Here is an 18,227-nt window from a genome sequence, read left to right on the forward strand (position 1 = left end):
CCCCTTACACTTACCCTGAGACCCCCTTAACAGCAGTGTATGACACAGCACTGCCCCTTACACTTACCCTGAGACCCCCTTAACAGCAGTGTATGACACAGCACTGCCCCTTACACTTACCCTGAGACCCCCTTAACAGCAGTGTATGACACAGCACTGCCCCTTACACTTACCCTGAGACCCCCTTAACAGCAGTGTATGACACAGCACTGCCCCTTACACTTACCCTGAGACCCCCTTAACAGCAGTGTATGACACAGCACTGCCCCTTACACTTACCCTGAGACCCCCTTAACAGCAGTGTATGACACAGCACTGCCCCTTACACTTACCCTGAGACCCCCTTAACAGCAGTGTATGACACAGCACTGCCCCTTACACTTACCCTGAGACCCCCTTAACAGCAGTGTATGACACAGCACTGCCCCTTACACTTACCCTGAGACCCCCTTAACAGCAGTGTATGACACAGCACTGCCCCTTACACTTACCCTGAGACCCCCTTAACAGCAGTGTATGACACAGCACTGCCCCTTACACTTACCCTGAGACACCTTTCAGCACCTTCTATGGAGTCCATGCCACAGTGGCCCAACAAGACATTAGGGACAAGTCCTAATAAAGTGGTCAGCCAGTGCATGTTTTTCCTTCTCATGTGTTTATTGAAATAAGTCGCGTGTGCAATTTAAAGTCTGTGGAGTTAGCATAGTTAGCATAGATGTTATGAATGGTGGGTTTCCTGGTTAAAAATCAATACACCTTATTACTCATATGAAGGGTCTGTTTTTGATTTTCACAGGATGAGGTTAAGCAAGCAGAGCAGACAGACATAGTCTACATGGCCTATTGATTGGAATGGAGCTCATTGGGGTTTCTCATTGTGATCAAAGCTGGACCTGGCCAGGAAGTGAAGGGTGTGTGGCTGGATCACTTTGCGCTATGTTTCCATTTGGAACGGATCTCTGCGGTCTGTAACAGACCTTCTCTAATACTGCTTGTCCGTACTGTTTTGGCTCAGAAAATGATGACAGCCCCTTTCTCCCGAAAAGATCCTTCTTGTCTGCTTGAACTCCATTTTAGATGAAATTGAACTGCTGGGTTTACTTGACATTGATGTCCCACTCACTCACAGTATGTATAACTAACAGGGAGACTGGGCGGTATGGCTGGAAGGCGGGACCAAGGATGTGGTTTTACATGACAATAGAATTCCACTTGAGGAAAGGTAAGTTCCTGTGCTCTACAACAACACTGATGGGAAGCTCTCATGAACACTGTGCCAAATCAATTGCTTTATTGATCAGCCACTTAGAATGAAAGTTTACTTTTGTTTGATGAAACAAATATATTGCACTTTATGCTGAACAGAATCAGGTATTCTTTTTTAATTAGCTTTACTAGGAACACATCCTGTAATATGTGCAACAAAAAGTAAACATTTGAGTTATTATTATTATTATTATTATTATTATTATTATTATTATTATTATTATTATTATTATTATTATTATACTGTAGTGTTATTATTTGTAATCATTAAGGTAAAGGATTTAGTTAGCTTTTTACAATGTGTCTGTGTCAGTTCGCATGGCTGTCAGTACAGGAACTGCATGTTCAGCTCGGCTGCATTAGGGTTGTATCAGATCAGAGCATTCGCTCTTCAGTGGCTTCGTTTACAGCACAAAGTGAAGAGTGTGGGTGACTGGTGATTCATCACAATGATCTGGTACTTTATTTAACATTCACGCAGACAACATTAACAGGTCATTTCAGAGAATCTGTCAAATAAAATGGAAGCGCTCGAAACGTCTACCATAGGTACGTCTTATTTATTTACAGTATGATGTTATTTGAGCACAATAGTAATTATCATTTGTGATAAAATGCATTATTTTTTCGGTAATAATTCATATATTTTAGCCGATTTAAAAAAAAAAATTATTGATGAAGCCATGAAGGGGGCAATTATTACATTATCTACTGTATATAACATATATATTTTTTATTTCTTATATTTTTTCTATATGTACTCTACAATACATTATATATATCTTATATGTAATTAGATACGAATGTATTAATAAGCTCATGGACAATGGTAATGTAGATTAATATGCATTATCGGTAAATAGAAAATCATACCGGTATTATTATTATGACTATTGTGATTATTATTAGGGTATTATTAATATAGCAACATGTAAGTAAGCAATTAAAGCAGTATTTTGCCTTTTGCATGTCAACGTATTTATATAAAACGTATTTATGTATGTATTTATTTTATTGTAGCATACTATATAGTTAGGAGCCCTTGATTTGAATTACTGGAATCTGCTGGTATAAGAATAGAACAAACGACTTAATTACCTCAGTACTTAATTTCTCCATTGTGAGCAGTCGGAAATTTCCCTTCAGTTCAATGCATTGACAGCAGCGTCTATATACTCCAGATCAGCCCCCAGCAAGCTGCTTGCATTGGAAAAATATATGAAGTGTTTTTGTGTATATTTATATACTTTATTGAAACGTCTATAAATAATTTTAAAGATGCAGATAAGTTTATCAGCTTCTTTACCTGAACTGTGCAGAAGAACATACCAGCTGTGTGCATGTACTGTGTTCTGTTTGTTTTAATGATTACGCATTAGAGTGGTGGTGTGTACAGATATAGTAATATTAATGTTTTGTACAATTACCTAGAAATAGCCTACTGTAGACCAGTTACTGAAATCACACTTCTGGTAATATGTGTTTTTTAGAATTGACATGAGCAATGCGTCGGCGCTACAGTGTAGCATTATCTTACATAATCCTTCTGAAAGATAGTTGTTCAATTGGAAGTACTTGTTATTTCTGTTTAAGACCACGTTATTTTAGTCTGACACTGTTCTGCTCACATTGTTTTCTGAGGGAATATATAAAACACGTTCTAACTGTCTATGAAAGCAGCGTTCTTAACAGCAGGCTATAAAGTTACAGGTTGGTTGTATTCGTGTGCCGCGACCAGGGTGATGTCCTTTGCACGACTCCTGGGATGTTTCATCGAATATAGAAGTTTATCCAGTTGATATACGCAATAGGACATGTTTATACAAACAGATATAGATCTGCAAATGCATGTTTGCATTGGATTTTAAGCTTATTTGAATAAGTAGCCACTGCAACCCACACGGCAACCTGTGGAACAGCGAAAGTACTTTATGTTTGACCTCCTCAATAGTCTATAACAGATTCCGGGAAAGAGAGCATCGTTGCTACTACCAGTACTTACGCTCATTACAAGGGTTACAAAAAAGGGGAAGTATTTTATTATATGACTGTGCAGTGATCAGTTTCATTTACAGTACAGGACAGGTACAGCAGTATTCGTTTATATTTAAAATAAACTTACATTTCATAGTAATGGTTGTTTCTGTGGGTATTTAATCCGTAATTATAAAACACTCCATTGCCATACATTTAGAAATACTGATAGAAACTTAGTTATTTCAATGACAACGTTTTCTTCAGTGTTTCTGTGGGTGGATCTGTCCTACAATGCTTGAAATGGTGTATCCTCACAGTAATTCCTGATTTTCTTTGTCTCCTTAGCAATCTCTCCAGTCGTTATTTAAAGGAGCCAGATGCCTTTCACATGAAGTGTTCTGTGGGACCGAGCTGGGTTACCTTTAACTTGATTGTTCTTCTATGGGGTAGAGCAGCAGGAATAGGTAAGCCTCCTAACCATGCTGTCAACGATCCTCAAAAATAAAAGCATCTGGCGAGCAGATGTGCGCAGACTGTTGCAAGCACATTTACTGCAATGGAAATCAGCACTGATGTATTACTCTGTGAACATGTTTTTTTTTTTAACAGAAGGGACAGTCCTTACATATAGTCAGCCGCGTGCATATTCAAATGGTGTGGCTGTGCTAAAATCCTTTTTGAGACCACCAAAACCATGTGACTAGGTGAAAAGGCAAGTTGGTTATTACTCTGTGCCACCAAGCGGTTGAAATGTCTTTTATTTTATTGCAGAAATTTGCACTGAGGGTGCTGCTTTCTCTGTGCCTGGGCAGGTAGTCCAGCTAGGAACAAACGTCACAGTATACTGCACCTTCAAAAAGTCTACTAATGGATGCAGAACAGCAATTTACCAGGATTCAAATGAGATACGCGATCGTCACCAATACAATTCCTCTACCATTTATTTGGAGATTGCAAACTTGCAGAAGCACAAGGTGGCGTTTGCCTGTAAAACAGAGTGCAATTCGTTCTCACGCTTGATCTGTGGGATTGATATTAAAGCTGGATGTAAGTATCGTTATTAATTACACCGAGCCAATAAAAACACCCTGTCTGTGCTTTATTATGAATGATGAAGCTGATTTATTTGCATGATCTCTGTGCTTTAACTGTTACAACTGTACATGGTCAACTATTCTAAGCATTTATATGCTTTGTGGTCCAGTCGTTAAAGAGAAGGGCTTGTAACCAGGAGGTCCCCGGTTCTAATCCCCGCTCAGCCACTGACTCACTGTGTGTGACCCTGAGCAAGTCACTTAACCTCCTTGTGCTCCGTCCTTCGGATGAAACATAAAACCGAGGTCTTATTATAACCAAGGTCCCTAGTCTCTGTAAGTTGCTTTGGATAAAAGCGTCTGCTAAATGACTCATTAATTAATCATTATTTATTTCACTAAAACAGTGCCCCTTCAACTTTTTGTTTCCATTTGTGCACTGTGCCATGTCATTTAGAAATGTTTCACTATATTCTTTTAGAATGTGTCCTTTGACATACCTGTGATTTTCAATATAGAAGTTTATTAATTCTGCCTTTTTATGTTGTTTAAGTATTTAAGTATTTAAACTGCAGTGTTGCAGTAAGCTACTTCCGTACAGGAAAGTGCTGGGTGCGATGGAAAATCACTATAGAAAAAAAAGAGTTCCAGTGATCTCTGATATTTGTGACGTTAGTAAAATGTTCTGACTCCCATCCCATTTCCTCTGTGTCTCATATAGAATGGTTATATGAAATCGGAAACGCTTGCCATAGCACTATGTAGGAAAGTACAGGTCCAACATGTCAGTGGTGGTTTTAAATTGGGCTGGACGAATACCTGGCTATTGATTACTGCCTTGGAATTCCTTATATTTGCTGCTGAATAACTTTTGAGACTGTATGTTGTGATACTGCAATTTGTGCTTTGTGGTATTCAGAAGCCAGCTCTGTATCACTTTGTGTCAGATCTACTGTCTTTCGAGTTATGGCATAACTGACAGAGCTTTTACAGAACAGGGCATGTGAGAAAACCTGGCTGCACAACGTGTGTGCTACATGTTGCAGGTGTTTCAGTTTTTTGGTCTAACGTCTGTATGTGCGGCTGGGAATTTTGTGCCACCTCGTTCTGAAACTGTGACCTTTAGAAGAGCTCAGGAGTGTTTGTAAGTGTGTGTGGTTGTGTTATAGACCCACCTGACCCCCCCCAGAACCTGACCTGCACTCAGAATGGACAGCTCGGGGATGTCACATGCACTTGGGACAAAGGAAGGGAGCCTTACATTAAAACCAGCTTTCACTTAAGGTAAGCTAATAGTTACAGTTCCCCATTTGAGGCCCCATTACAGGAAAAAAGAATGTGAATTGTATTATGAGAGACCTCGTTTCAGTACCGGTAACTAGACAATCTAACTAAGCACCTGACGGCTCCTTCTGCAATCACAGAGCAGTGGAGAGACATTTTTGTTGTAAAATGGGGGGCCTATTCAGTTCAGGCACTGCGGACTCAACTGATATTGCATTTTGTAGGATGAAGAATAAGACTCATGATTTGAATGGGATCTGTGATGACCCTGGCTCTGGATCTGTGTCTTTTCATACGCTCAATGCAGAATCTGTCTACACAGTCTGGGTTACATCTTCAAACGCACTGGGAAGTGCATCTTCCCCACCTCTTAACATCACACTCAATGACATAGGTAGGTATCTCAGGTTTAGCCCTTAAATACTTATGTGAAGTGCCAATGCAAAGAGCTTGTTACATTCAGTTCAGTAATGGAAGGCTATATCATGCCTTGGAAAGGCACAGTCTCTTACAGTAGTTTTTGTTGTTTTTTGTAGTGAAGCCCCATCCTCCGGTCATCACTTTGTTTAACTGTGCCTCCTCTGATTGCACGCTGCACTGGGAGGCTGCACAGAACTGCCAGCTCCTGGAGGTCAGGGACCAGCCCCTGAGCCACAGCACCTGGAAACATCACACTTTGAACGTGAGATATGCTTCATTATACAACTGAGCTGCATATTCCTTTGTGCAGCACGTTGGTGTTACTTGAATACTGGTACCTGTCTGTCAACCACAGAGCACTGTGCATTTCCTAATAATATCCCACGCTCCTATTAGATAGATGTGCAGGTTATTGCAGACAATCCACAGCATGAATGGCATGGAAACAGTGCGGTTTCATGGCAGTTGAAATGAGAAATCACTGCTTCAGGAAGTGCTGTGAGAGGTTGCTGGCACACAGGCTTGGGACGGGGTGCACACCCCTTGTGTATATTTATTTATGTATTATTATTATTATTATTATTATTATTATTATTATTATTATTATTATTATTATTATTATTATTATTAATAATAAAAAAAAACCTTAAAAAAAAAAAAGAAACGGTCCTTCCCTGGTCTGACTCTGAAGGCGTTGTTTATCCCACACAGGACACCATAGTGACAGATGGCTTGACTGGAGTGTGTAGGTGGTGACGCCAGACCAGGAAATGAAATAATAACAATAATGCTGTCTTTTCACTGGCCACAAATAATAAACAATAACATCGGACGGCTTTCGTCAGTCCGCACACAAATACAATATAAAACAACAACAACAATAATAATAATAATAATAATAATAATAATAATAATAATAATAATAATAATAATAATAATAACTAGAGTGGCCAGCAACTTTATGGCTTCCAGGGCCAGTACCAGTAACAGTACCAGAACCAAACACTTTAGTAAATAGTCCAGAATGCAGTACCAGTACCAAACACTTTAGCAAATAGTCCAGAATGCAGTACCAGTACCAAACACTTTAGCAAATAGTCCAGAATGCAGTACCAGTACCAAACACTTTAGCAAATAGTGCGGAATGGCATTTTTACATAGTAACCATGACCCTATGTGCACTCTATTATGAGTTATAAGGCAGTTTTACATTTGACCTTTAGGAGAGGTCAAAGGTCATGGGCAATGACAATTTTTAATAGAGCATACATGGTTTACTATATGTGTTCCATAGTAACCATGGCCTTATCTGCACTCTATAAGGAGTTATTAGCCAGTTTTGTATGTTGATGATGTCATCCAACGTGGCCGCCTTGAACAACCTTTAAAGACAACCACACTAGGATCACGTGTGGCAATTTTTGGTTCAATCGGACTAGCGATTTCAGAGACAAAGGTTTTTGTAGCCAGTTTTGTAAGTTGATGATGTCATCCAACGTGGCCGCCATGTTTTTTATTGTAGCAACTTCCCTTTAACATCCTTCAAAGACAACCACACTACGATCATATGTGCCATTTGGTTTGCTTCAATCGGACTAGTGGTTTGGGAGAAGAAGATGTTGGTAGTTTGTGATCATGACGTCTGTACCGTGCGGACTTCATGCAGCATGGCTGCCATACCACACAACCAGCTTCTTACAAACACCAGTTAATCTTGGACTATCCCTCAACAGCCTTTCAGCACTCTGCAATAAGTTGTTTTTGAAAGACGAATTTTTACATTTAGGCAAAATGTTTTTTTTCAATCCAATATAACGGCCAAACAATGTGACCTAAGACATGTTCAATTAACATTTACCAACTTCCCATAAGCATCTACCATCCTACCGAATCTGGAGAGTTTTCGAGCAACTCTGGCGGAATGAAAAATAAAAATAAGAAGAATCCCAGCAATAACAATAGGCTTCCCAGCCTATGTCCTGGAAGCAATACCATTGAAAACAATAATTACACATAAATAAACACACACATGGGGTGGGCATGCCGTCACAAGGCTCCTATCAGTTAATTAAGCACAGCGGTGGTTCAGGCAGGGAAGTCACTTAATCTCAGATCAAATCACGCAAACAGCAAGCATATTTTAGGAGCTTCCAATACCAGAACAAATCATCAGCCGAATTGCTTGTTTCTTATTTGTCCTTCGATAAACAATATGTACAATGATTGGCAAGGAAGGGATTTAAAACTTACTTCAATCCATTGCGTCCCTGCTGTGCGCCAGAGTTCACCTCCTCCTCCTCCTCCTCAGCATCCACCTGCTTTTTGGCTTCGTCTAACGGGGGAGGGCAGCTATCCTGCCCCCCCCCCCCCCGCCCATGACTTCCCTACGGCCAGCCTGGAACTTGTTATGTGCTCTTGAGTTGGGAAGTCCCTCACACAACTCAGAGGACAGACTCAAAGCAGTGCTTTTATTGGGAGGTTATCACTTATCACATAAGGCACGTCCTTCAGTGAAGACAACCACAGCAAAGGGTTTACCTTCTGAATGCAGTTCTTCATTAGAAATGTGTAACTGAAACATCTTGGTGATCTGATCAGAAAAGAACTGTGTAAACAGAATGCCTCAGTCTTTTAACACTCTTTTAATTATTACATTTTACAGGACTGCCATCACTGATTCATGTTGGTCTTTCTTTCTCATAGGTGACAGTCGACAGATTCATTCTGCCTGGTCTGCAGCCCTTTACAGATTATCAGTTCCAAGTGAGGTGCAAGCTGAGCCACACTAAAGGCATGTGGAGTGAGTGGAGTGAGCCATTCACTAACAAAACACCGGAAGCCGGTAAGCATGTTGATTTCTTACTATACAAACTCAGTAGAAACATTCAGCTGTGCTCTCTGTGTTTTTACACATTGATACTCTTTTATTGCATTTACAAAAATACAAGCTTGAAAACGGGTATTTTTTTATTATATGTATTCATTCAAACCATTAGTCTAGTAATACACTTTCCCTTGACAAAACTAGAAAGGCTTTTGCTGTTTCAGACAAAAAGGCTGCTGTTGCTGACACATTTAAAAATGACTTTCTACATGGTATCAGATTGGAGCTTTGCTTTCAGTATTTCTACCTGTTTCTGTTGTCGCTCCATTAAAACCTTTCGCCGGTTACTTTGCATGTACATGCAGTGCTATTGTTGCAGTTTTGCTTTGAAATAAAACTGCATTGGGTCATTTGTTTAAATGTTAAGGCTCCGTAGCACCACCCGATGCTGTGCGCTGAGCATTTCTTATAGCTGATCAGGGGCTGTGCCCAGCAGTGGTTTTCTAGATGTCACCACATTCCTGCTTCTATACCTCGCATGCAGGCAGGAGAGGGCTATTCTGATCTGATCAATGCCAATACCTTTATTTAAATGTGTCAACAATGTGATGGCCAGTTCACAGCAAATTATGTATCTGTGTCAGCTTGTGCTATAAGGCAGGAATGCATATGTAATCATTATCCATAATAAAGCTTGGTTTTGTAATTTTATACTCCCAAAACCAATGTGTTTGAATGTATTTATGTGATTGTGTTCTTACTGTTACACTGTTATTGTACATGCTTTTAATAGCTTAGAATTTATGTTGTAATGGATGCAATGATAAAATGGTGTGAGTATACTTAAAAGGTCACGATTTGGAATTAATTAAAATAAATACATTTAGTTATGACCTTTACTGACTCACTATCTTCTATTGAAACATGAAATCAGTCTTCTGAAAATGTAATAGGGCTTACTATAAATGCCAAACTAACAGCAGTTTTTTTTTTCTTTGATTATTAATAGAAAGCATTGTGTTACTATAGCGCTCAAACACTTAATGGAGCAGAAGCAGCCAGATAAATCAACATAACCCTGTCTCAGCACATAGGCACTAAAGCAGCACCCACCTTACTGTATATGTAAATACACTCTGATGCTTTGCTTTCAGAAATGCTAGTACATTATACACCTTATCCTGTCTGCTCAGAGCACATGGCGGAAGGCAGCGTGGGTTTGCTTCACACCTAGCCCGCATTGTGATGAGTGTGAGGGTCTGGTTGACATCACAGGTTTCTATATGAATTATTCAGCAGGGAGGGGGGTTTAACCCTTGCTGCACTGAATTCATAAAAGTTTTTCATTTTGGTTCAAACTCTTTTAGGATTTTGACTGTACTTGAGGTATTTCCTGTGTTTGAGGTATTTTGTTGTCCGTTGGATGAATCAGGATTTTCCATGGCTATTAGTCATCTACAGAAAAAGATTCCTTTTTTTGTCATTGTGACGCACATCAGCAACATATGCATGAAGACTTAACAGACCGGTGATCTCATCAGTGCATTTAACAGACCCCAGGATCTGATCTGTGATCTCATCAGTGCATTTAACAGACCCCAGGATCTGATATGTGATCTCATCAGTGCATTTAACAGACCCCAGGGTCCGATCGGTGATCTCATCAGTGCATTTAACAGACCCCAGGATCTGATATGTGATCTCATCAGTGCATTTAACAGACCCCAGGGTCCGATCGGTGATCTCATCAGTGCATTTTCAGAGAGCATTTGGAATGGTCCAGGCCATCTTAATGGACAGGATGTACGTACAGGGCACATTTATTTCAGTGGATTTGGGATCCTGTATTGAACAGACTACTGAATAACTTTCTTTGGTTTTACATGTAATCTGCAGCAACAGCAAGGTGCGTATTATTCTTGAAAAGGCAAATAAATAAATGGCATTTTTTTTTTGGTTTGCAGTGCCTATAAAAGAGCTGGATATTTGGTTTGTGATGGAAACCCCAGACCCAAACTCCCTCACCCTTGTTTGGAAGGCAAGTATAACTTAGCAAAAGAGAACATTTGAAACAAGGAGAGTTCTCAATGTAAGAATTACTAAACACATATATTGCCTTTTATTCCTCCAATAGCAAAGCACGGCCAAGTGATGCGATTACACTTTTGGGGACATAAAAACATCTCTTATCAAATAATCTTGAGAAACAGTTGTATCACATTTTCCATTGAAGGAACCAAGCGTTGAGTTCTGTGGTCTCGTAGCCACGGCAGATCACAGGCAGAATTGCTTCTGTCATTCGGAATGTTAATGCAACACCTTTTTCTAAAAAAGGCCCAGTCTGTGAAATACAAGCCTAACCTGTGAGAGCGAAACCACAGCCTCACAGTTTCAGTTTACCATGAAATGAAAAAACGACTTAAAAGAAATCACACGTAACCCTTTAGGACGACATTCTGCCTACAAGTGTAAAATAAAAAGTTAATTATTTTCTATGCAAGTGGTTTTGCTTTTAATTGAACTATGAGAGGGTATTATAACTATGCCTGTGTGTATTTTTTAAGACCATTCTCCCCTTGCATTTCATTTTTTATTTTTTTTCTGGGATAATCCCATTAGGGCATTAACTTTAGACTTGACTAAACCCTTTAGCCTGGCTTCAGTGACCCCGATTACCACTCATCTTGAACTGACTAATGTTAAGTTAGGTAAAGCTGTCTCAAGTCTATTGCCAATCACAATAATTGGAGGTTGTACATACCATTGTACAATCACAAATATGAATCTGTATTTAACATTACAAAATAAATCAAATAAAAAATCTAAACTGTGTTGTAGAAGCTGAGCCAGTCTGAAGCAAGAGGACAAATCCTGGGGTACAAAGTGACGTCTCCTTTTCCATGTAAGGACAAGATCACTGTAGTCCTGCCAGACTCCGAGAACCACCTCACCGTGACCAGCTCTCACTGCAACCTTACACTGTCAGCCTATAACTCCAGAGGAAACTCCCCTCCTACAAACATCAGCATACCTTTCCAGACAGGTAGCTATACGCTGGGCCAGTCCACAACTTACACAGTGTTCCAATTATTAAAATGACTTCCTACTCCCAGCTGTCAAATGTACATGCTTCAAGCTCAGGTTTATTGCAACAGCTACTGTATGACATTTTGTCAAAAGCAACTTCATTTTTTGGATTACTATTATCATTCACTGTTACGTGACAGTCTTCCACAATTATCGAATAACCCTTTAACATCTCATCTTATTATTCTGTTATTATGTTTTAAGTTTACCCCCAATTATTTAAAATTACAATATGTATTAACAGGCTGCTAAAATATATACAAATGTCTTGCATGCATCTTGTTATGCAATTCCTTAACATGGGCCATCAAGAAATCAAGTATCACTAATTAAACTGGCTTCCACATTTAGTGCAGTTACAGTGTCAGGCATAGCATCAATAGCAGCACACTGATAATCTAGCATCATTCTCTTCAACACTTTCTCAGGGCAAATGCTAGACTAGTGAATTTACTATAATACAGTCAGCCCTTCTTTGTCTAGGAGTCTGGGATGTTAGTGTTGTTATGAAGAATGAACTCTTTCTACGGTTTGTTCTTTTCTTCAAGGTTTTCCTGCACCAGGAAATGTAACCTGCGTGCGTCACTCTAACGACAGCATTGTGGTTAAATGGAGGCCTCCAGTAAACACAGCCCTGGCTTTACAAGGATATGTAGTGGAGTGGTCTCCTACCCAGGATAAACTGGACCTCAGCTGGACAAGACTCCCTCATGACAAGCTTTCTACGGTCATATCAGGTACAGCAGTGAATGGAGCACAACTTCAGCAGATCTTGTTCAGAATGATGGTTGACAGAAAGATAGATCGTTGCTTCATGGCAGGCTAAGTATCCTCTTTGATTAAGCAAGGCACCTCATTTGACAGAAGAGAGACTGGCTGTTGCAACGTCCCAATATATATTTTTTAACTTTAAAAGATGGCTGTCTTCTAGGAAGTCTTGTTATCAGACAGCAGGCAGTGTTGATAGTCCAGTCTGTACATTTCCCGAAAGAGGTTTAGCTAGAGAGACGAGCTTCCTCCCCTCGATGAAACCTGCCGGCCACCATGCCAGTCTGTCTCCAAAGATCTGACATTTTCAAAACGTTACAACCTTATTAAACTACTCCTACACTTCTTAACAACAACGTCCAACACAGCTGGCATTACCAGCTAAACTGTATTTGATTAGCCTGATTTATACACATTTCTATCAACTTGGTATACTTTTTAAAAGTACACAAACTTTTTTTTTACATTCATGGTAGAGAGATAGCTACAGTGCTATGCTGATTTTTTCATCTATTTTTTGCAAATAAACTAGACCAAATAAGATGCATAAAAAAGGAAGCAAATGCACACAACATTTATTTATAACTTTATACATCAAGCTAGGCAAAGAAAAAAGTTTGCAGGACAGCTCAGCTCCAGACAGAGTTACAGAAAAGCTAATCTCAAAATACAGACCGTGTCAAAATAAGCAGACAAAAGACACAAGTCCAGGACTCCATGAGGTTCTAGGGGAACCATGCCCATTGTTTGCTATACTTTAAAACTGATCGAAAACCTCATTTAATCCTTGATTTTTGACATTGCAATAGGAAGCTACTCAATTACTCATAGATGTGATTGCATGTTATATATTTAATATATATTTGTTTCTTATTTTTAAGCGATGAAACCCTATGTTTGCTATAAAGTTATGGTGAATGCACTTTATGATGAAGGTGTTGGGAAGGCTGGATTTGTGCATGCATACGTTAAACAATTAGGTAAGAAATGTATTTCCTGTGCTGTAAAAATACATATTTGATATTTAAAAAAAAAAAAAGAGAACATTTTGAAATCTCTCCTTTGCACATTGTTTTCCAGCTCCAACAGAAGGCCCCACGCCATCTATAAAACACATGAGCAGTACAATGGTAACTGTGCACTGGCAGCAACTTCCAGTGGAACACCGCAAGGGCTGCATAAGCAGCTACAGCATTTACTTGAAAAGTCTCAACTCAGCGCACCTCCTAGTGCATGGTACGGAAATGAAAGGATTCGCATAAACTTGTGTTTGCATGTCAGTGAATGCTTGTTTTACCATACTGGTACTGTATGGTATTAAGACATGTGTACAGTGTCTCTTCACTAGATTCATGAAGGGGATTTGTTTTCAGTAATGAATGACTTGAATCTCTTTGTGCAGGGGTAGCAGCACACACAAGTTTGCTTTCTTAATCCCTGACATTTAGTTACAGGACATGCTTGACAAGTTTACATAAATGTACCCCCGTGTACACTGTCCTATGGATTTAAATTGATTTTGTTTTAGGACTTATTGATGCCTCGCACACTAACTATACAATCAATGGGCTGAAGCCTGGGGCCACCTACCAGGCTTGGATGACTGCTTCAACTGCTGCTGGCGAGGGACCGAAGAGGGAGTTTGAATTTACTGTCACTCCAGAAGGTATGTATAATTATTAACAATAAAAACTGCCCTGAGTAAATATTTCAAACATTAATACAATCTGTTTGGTATATGAATAAAATATCTATTTATAGCTTTGTATTGTATGGTATGCAGTGGATTTGTGATACACAGTGAGTGAAATGCAATCTCTCTTTCAATTACAGAAAACCCGCTTGTGTTGTCTTTGACGGGTGCCGCATTAATTTTCTTTCTGGTTTGGCTGGCTTTGGTGTGTATTTGCTGTAACTCAGCAGTAAATCAAAGGTGAGTGACTTTCAATATGATTTATTTACATGATTACAGTAGTTGGAGTCAGGGTTGGGGTTGATTCAATTCCTAATTCCAATTCCCTTTTAATCAATTCCAACACATCATTGATTCAAATTGCAATGAGCAGCATTCTGTTAAGACAAGCTTCTCACAGGGGCACCACATCACTTACATTGACGTCACTGACAGTCAATTAAATTGGCTTCAGATGAAAGCAGTTGAACAATCACAACAGTTATGAATGTCTCTAAAATATCAATTCCAATTCAATCGAAGGAACTGGAATTGCAATTTGATTTGAAAAAGGCATTGGAAATGGAATGGGAATTGAAACACAGGAATTGATCCCCACCCTGGTTAAAGTTCACTAATCAAGTGCTGCTTAAACAGCCTGTTTTGTTTCATGATCCTTTCCCTAGTTGAGGAAAAAAAAAAAAAAAAAAAAAGAAACATGAACAAAAACTGTGTAAAAGCAATGCTTCACCAATAGAATGTAGCTCTAATAAGGAATCATTTGCACAAGATTGATATGATGTGTTACAGTGAGCCGCTTCCTTATTAACCAGTCTCTCTCTTGTTTTCAGGATGACACTTCTCTGTTCCCGCTTCACACCTCAGTGGTACACGGGTCACGTTCCAGACCCTGCCAATTGCAAATGGGCTCAAGAATACGCTGCTGTAAAGGTAGGGGCCAAAGGGCAGGAACTTCACTGTGCTGAAAAAACACAATACAAAACAAGCACTTTCTCAAACATGCTTCTGCCAGCAAGTGACTGAGCTGCAGGGATAGAAATAAGACTCCCATTGCACAGCAGTTTGATCCATTCCTCATTTCAATAGGAGTTTAATGACACACCTGAGCTTGTTACCTATACACTGCGGCTAATCAAGCTCGTAGTAAAATCTGAAATGGGTGAAATGGCTATGCAGTAGGAGTCTGACTTCCATCCCTGAGCTGTCTCAGCTGTTGAAGATGAAGGGGATATCAGGGTCAGTATATCTGAAAACAAGGTTAGTTAATTAGCTAGAAAATATTTGGTGCAAATTATTTACCAGAATGTACAGGTAAACATGGTACAGCATACCCTTTACTCATCACAAGAACAGCATCAACAGCCAATATAAAAGTCAAAGACTGCCACCTAATGGTTGAATCAGGAATTGAACAAATGCATGCATTAGTCCCAGTGGATCCCAACCCAAAGAGCAATCAGCTGTATATACTCTCTCAAATTGACACAGGGGCAGATGAAGCTAGTTTACGACCTGCATCTGAGTGACTCCCTGTCCAGCTGTGACGAGCCTGACACTCTTGAAGTCGAGGAGGTGTCCGAGGAGAGCGATTCAGCCCCCGAAGACCTCGTCAGTGACAATGGAACCGGTGCTCCAGCAGAGGAAAAGCAAGCAGGCAAGCCAACCATGCTGCCATGGTGCAGACCAGAGGATCTGGCAATATATAAACACCACCTGCCTGGCGCATATATCCAAAGTGTGTCACAGGCGTCTGACATTAGCGTGCAGACACCAGAATCCTGTAACACTGAGATTACTGTGGATTACATACCTTCCAACGTGTTACACATGGGCTCCAGCAAAGAGGAAACCTGCAACTTCTTTGATGACTTTGCCCCTTCTTTCCCCAGAAGCCCGTTCTCAAAACCTGAAGGGACACTCACTTTGGATGCAGTGAAAATAAACTGCAGTTCTTTCCTGGATTGAACTACCTCACCTTCTGTTATACTGTAATTAAATTGTACTAACTAGAAATCATGCACAGCCTGCATTGCAAATTAATAATGGTGTTATTTTTGCTTTATAACAATGCACTAAAATCATGCAGTGATGTGTGTGTGCAAAGAGGAAAACTGTAAGACATAAAAGGATAGCAAATAAATGCATGTTGCTGGTGCATAGCATGGTGAATTGACTGTTCCAACCAGGGACAGTCCCATAAATGCTAACCACGAAATGTGGATGCAACACCTTTTAATCACTTCTTTATAGGAATCAGCTACTTGGGATACAGCCAATAAGAGGCTGAATATTGATCACAGCAATGTCAGGTAGTAAGATTTTACAAAAAAAATTAAAAGTTGCTACATGCTGCAAAATTGTCATACAACAGATTTTTAACGATGTTTAACTTTTAAACTGTTATTTTATATACTGCCATTTTTGTTAACGGCTTCAGAGTTGCTACACCATCAGTGAATAAAAAAATAAAAAATAACATCCCAGTTTTTCACTATGGTATTCTGGTAATCCTAAACATCGACAGTGCCAGAAACTGAAACTGGCAGAAAATTGTCAAACACCAAAATCCAAGCCGAACTGGCCAAAGCTCATGGTAAAAACGAACTCGGTCCTAAAAATAAAAAAGGACCAAAAAAAATAAAACCCCGCTCAGCTCGCATCCAAACGAACTTGGTCCCTTTGCTTGCAGGTGTGTGAACAGCAAGCACATTGGTACATTGTTTCAAATGAAACAGACCCTGTGTAAATGCAGCCTAAAGTAAATCGGCATGTAACATTAGACCATGAAGGAAGTGGCTGTACAGTTGATAACTTTGTGTAATATGGGGAGCCATCTTAAATCAAAGGTAGGATTCAGTGGAAGATATGATGGTATTTATCTTAGGAGCATGTCTCTGTATAATTGTGTTGTAGGTGTTCATGCTTATATCCATACACCTCTGCTTCCAACACGTGATACCAGCTCAGATGGATGGAATAAAGATGGGTTAGATTCTAGGAGATATTCACGTTTTAACAGAATACTAGACTCCCCCATGGGCTTAACACAACCATTCAAATGATTACCACCAAAGACTTACCTGCACCTTATATAGTTTTTTTTTTTCTTTCTGATTTCAACTTTGCTCCAAGCGGTTAATAACTAACATTCATTTTCTATCAAACAATCAGGAACCGACATTACAAACAGGACACATCATTACAAAGAAATCAGCATTGTGACATTTCAAAGCCACAGCCTTTTCTCAAAACTGCTCAGAGCAAGTTTGAAAAAGAGGTTGCAATACCAAAACATTGCTGGTCTGTCTGGGGGATTTATTACTCCATTTTCAGACATGGAAGGAATACAGCTCTTACAGGTCTTTTTTTTTTCACTTGCTTGCCACCCAATCATTCTAGGTTAGAGATAAATCTTCACTGTTATGAGATTGTTTTTTTTTGTTTTGTTTGTCCACCCAACTACTACTCCCCCCTCCCCCCCCCCCCAAAAAAAAATGAGAAACAGCAATCCTTCAACACTACACACTGCAGGAGGCAGTAAACATTAAACACCTCTTAAGCAATTTATTAGAACAGGGATGTTTGCAGAAAGGGACTGAGTCAAAACCCCAAACTAATCTAGACCCAACAGCGCTCCAATTGAAAGTCTGCTTGAGACTTATTGTATGTACAAAGCCAGCTAGACCTTCAAACACTAAATACAAAGCTTACTTTATGCTTATAGTGTTATACCTAACTGTATGAAGTGCTACTGTAGGATTTTATTTTACAATCCAAAATACAATACAATGTCCACTTGCAGTGTTAGCATTCACACACTTTATACATTAAGCATGGCTCCAAGTGAAGCAATCATGCAATTTACCTTGTA

The 18,227-nt window shown here is 39.5% G+C and overlaps 1 protein-coding gene across 1 annotated transcript; it reads left to right on the forward strand.

Moving 5' to 3' along the window:
• Positions 1-1,677: 1,677 nt before the first annotated feature.
• LOC117408381 (interleukin-12 receptor subunit beta-2-like) lies at positions 1,678-16,767 on the forward strand. The gene is made up of 16 exons (XM_034013329.3): positions 1,678-1,818; positions 3,592-3,710; positions 4,018-4,293; positions 5,450-5,564; positions 5,789-5,958; positions 6,101-6,246; positions 8,688-8,826; positions 10,773-10,846; positions 11,647-11,851; positions 12,444-12,632; positions 13,545-13,643; positions 13,744-13,899; positions 14,192-14,329; positions 14,497-14,596; positions 15,187-15,286; positions 15,845-16,767. The coding sequence occupies exons 2-16, from the start codon at positions 3,635-3,637 to the stop codon at positions 16,319-16,321; spliced, it is 2,460 nt and encodes an 819-aa protein (XP_033869220.3). The 5' UTR covers positions 1,678-1,818; positions 3,592-3,634; the 3' UTR covers positions 16,322-16,767.
• The last annotated feature ends 1,460 nt before the right edge of the window (positions 16,768-18,227 follow it).

The sequence above is a fragment of the Acipenser ruthenus genome, chromosome 10 (genome assembly GCF_902713425.1).
Source record: "Acipenser ruthenus chromosome 10, fAciRut3.2 maternal haplotype, whole genome shotgun sequence".
Taxonomy (NCBI): domain Eukaryota; kingdom Metazoa; phylum Chordata; class Actinopteri; order Acipenseriformes; family Acipenseridae; genus Acipenser; species Acipenser ruthenus.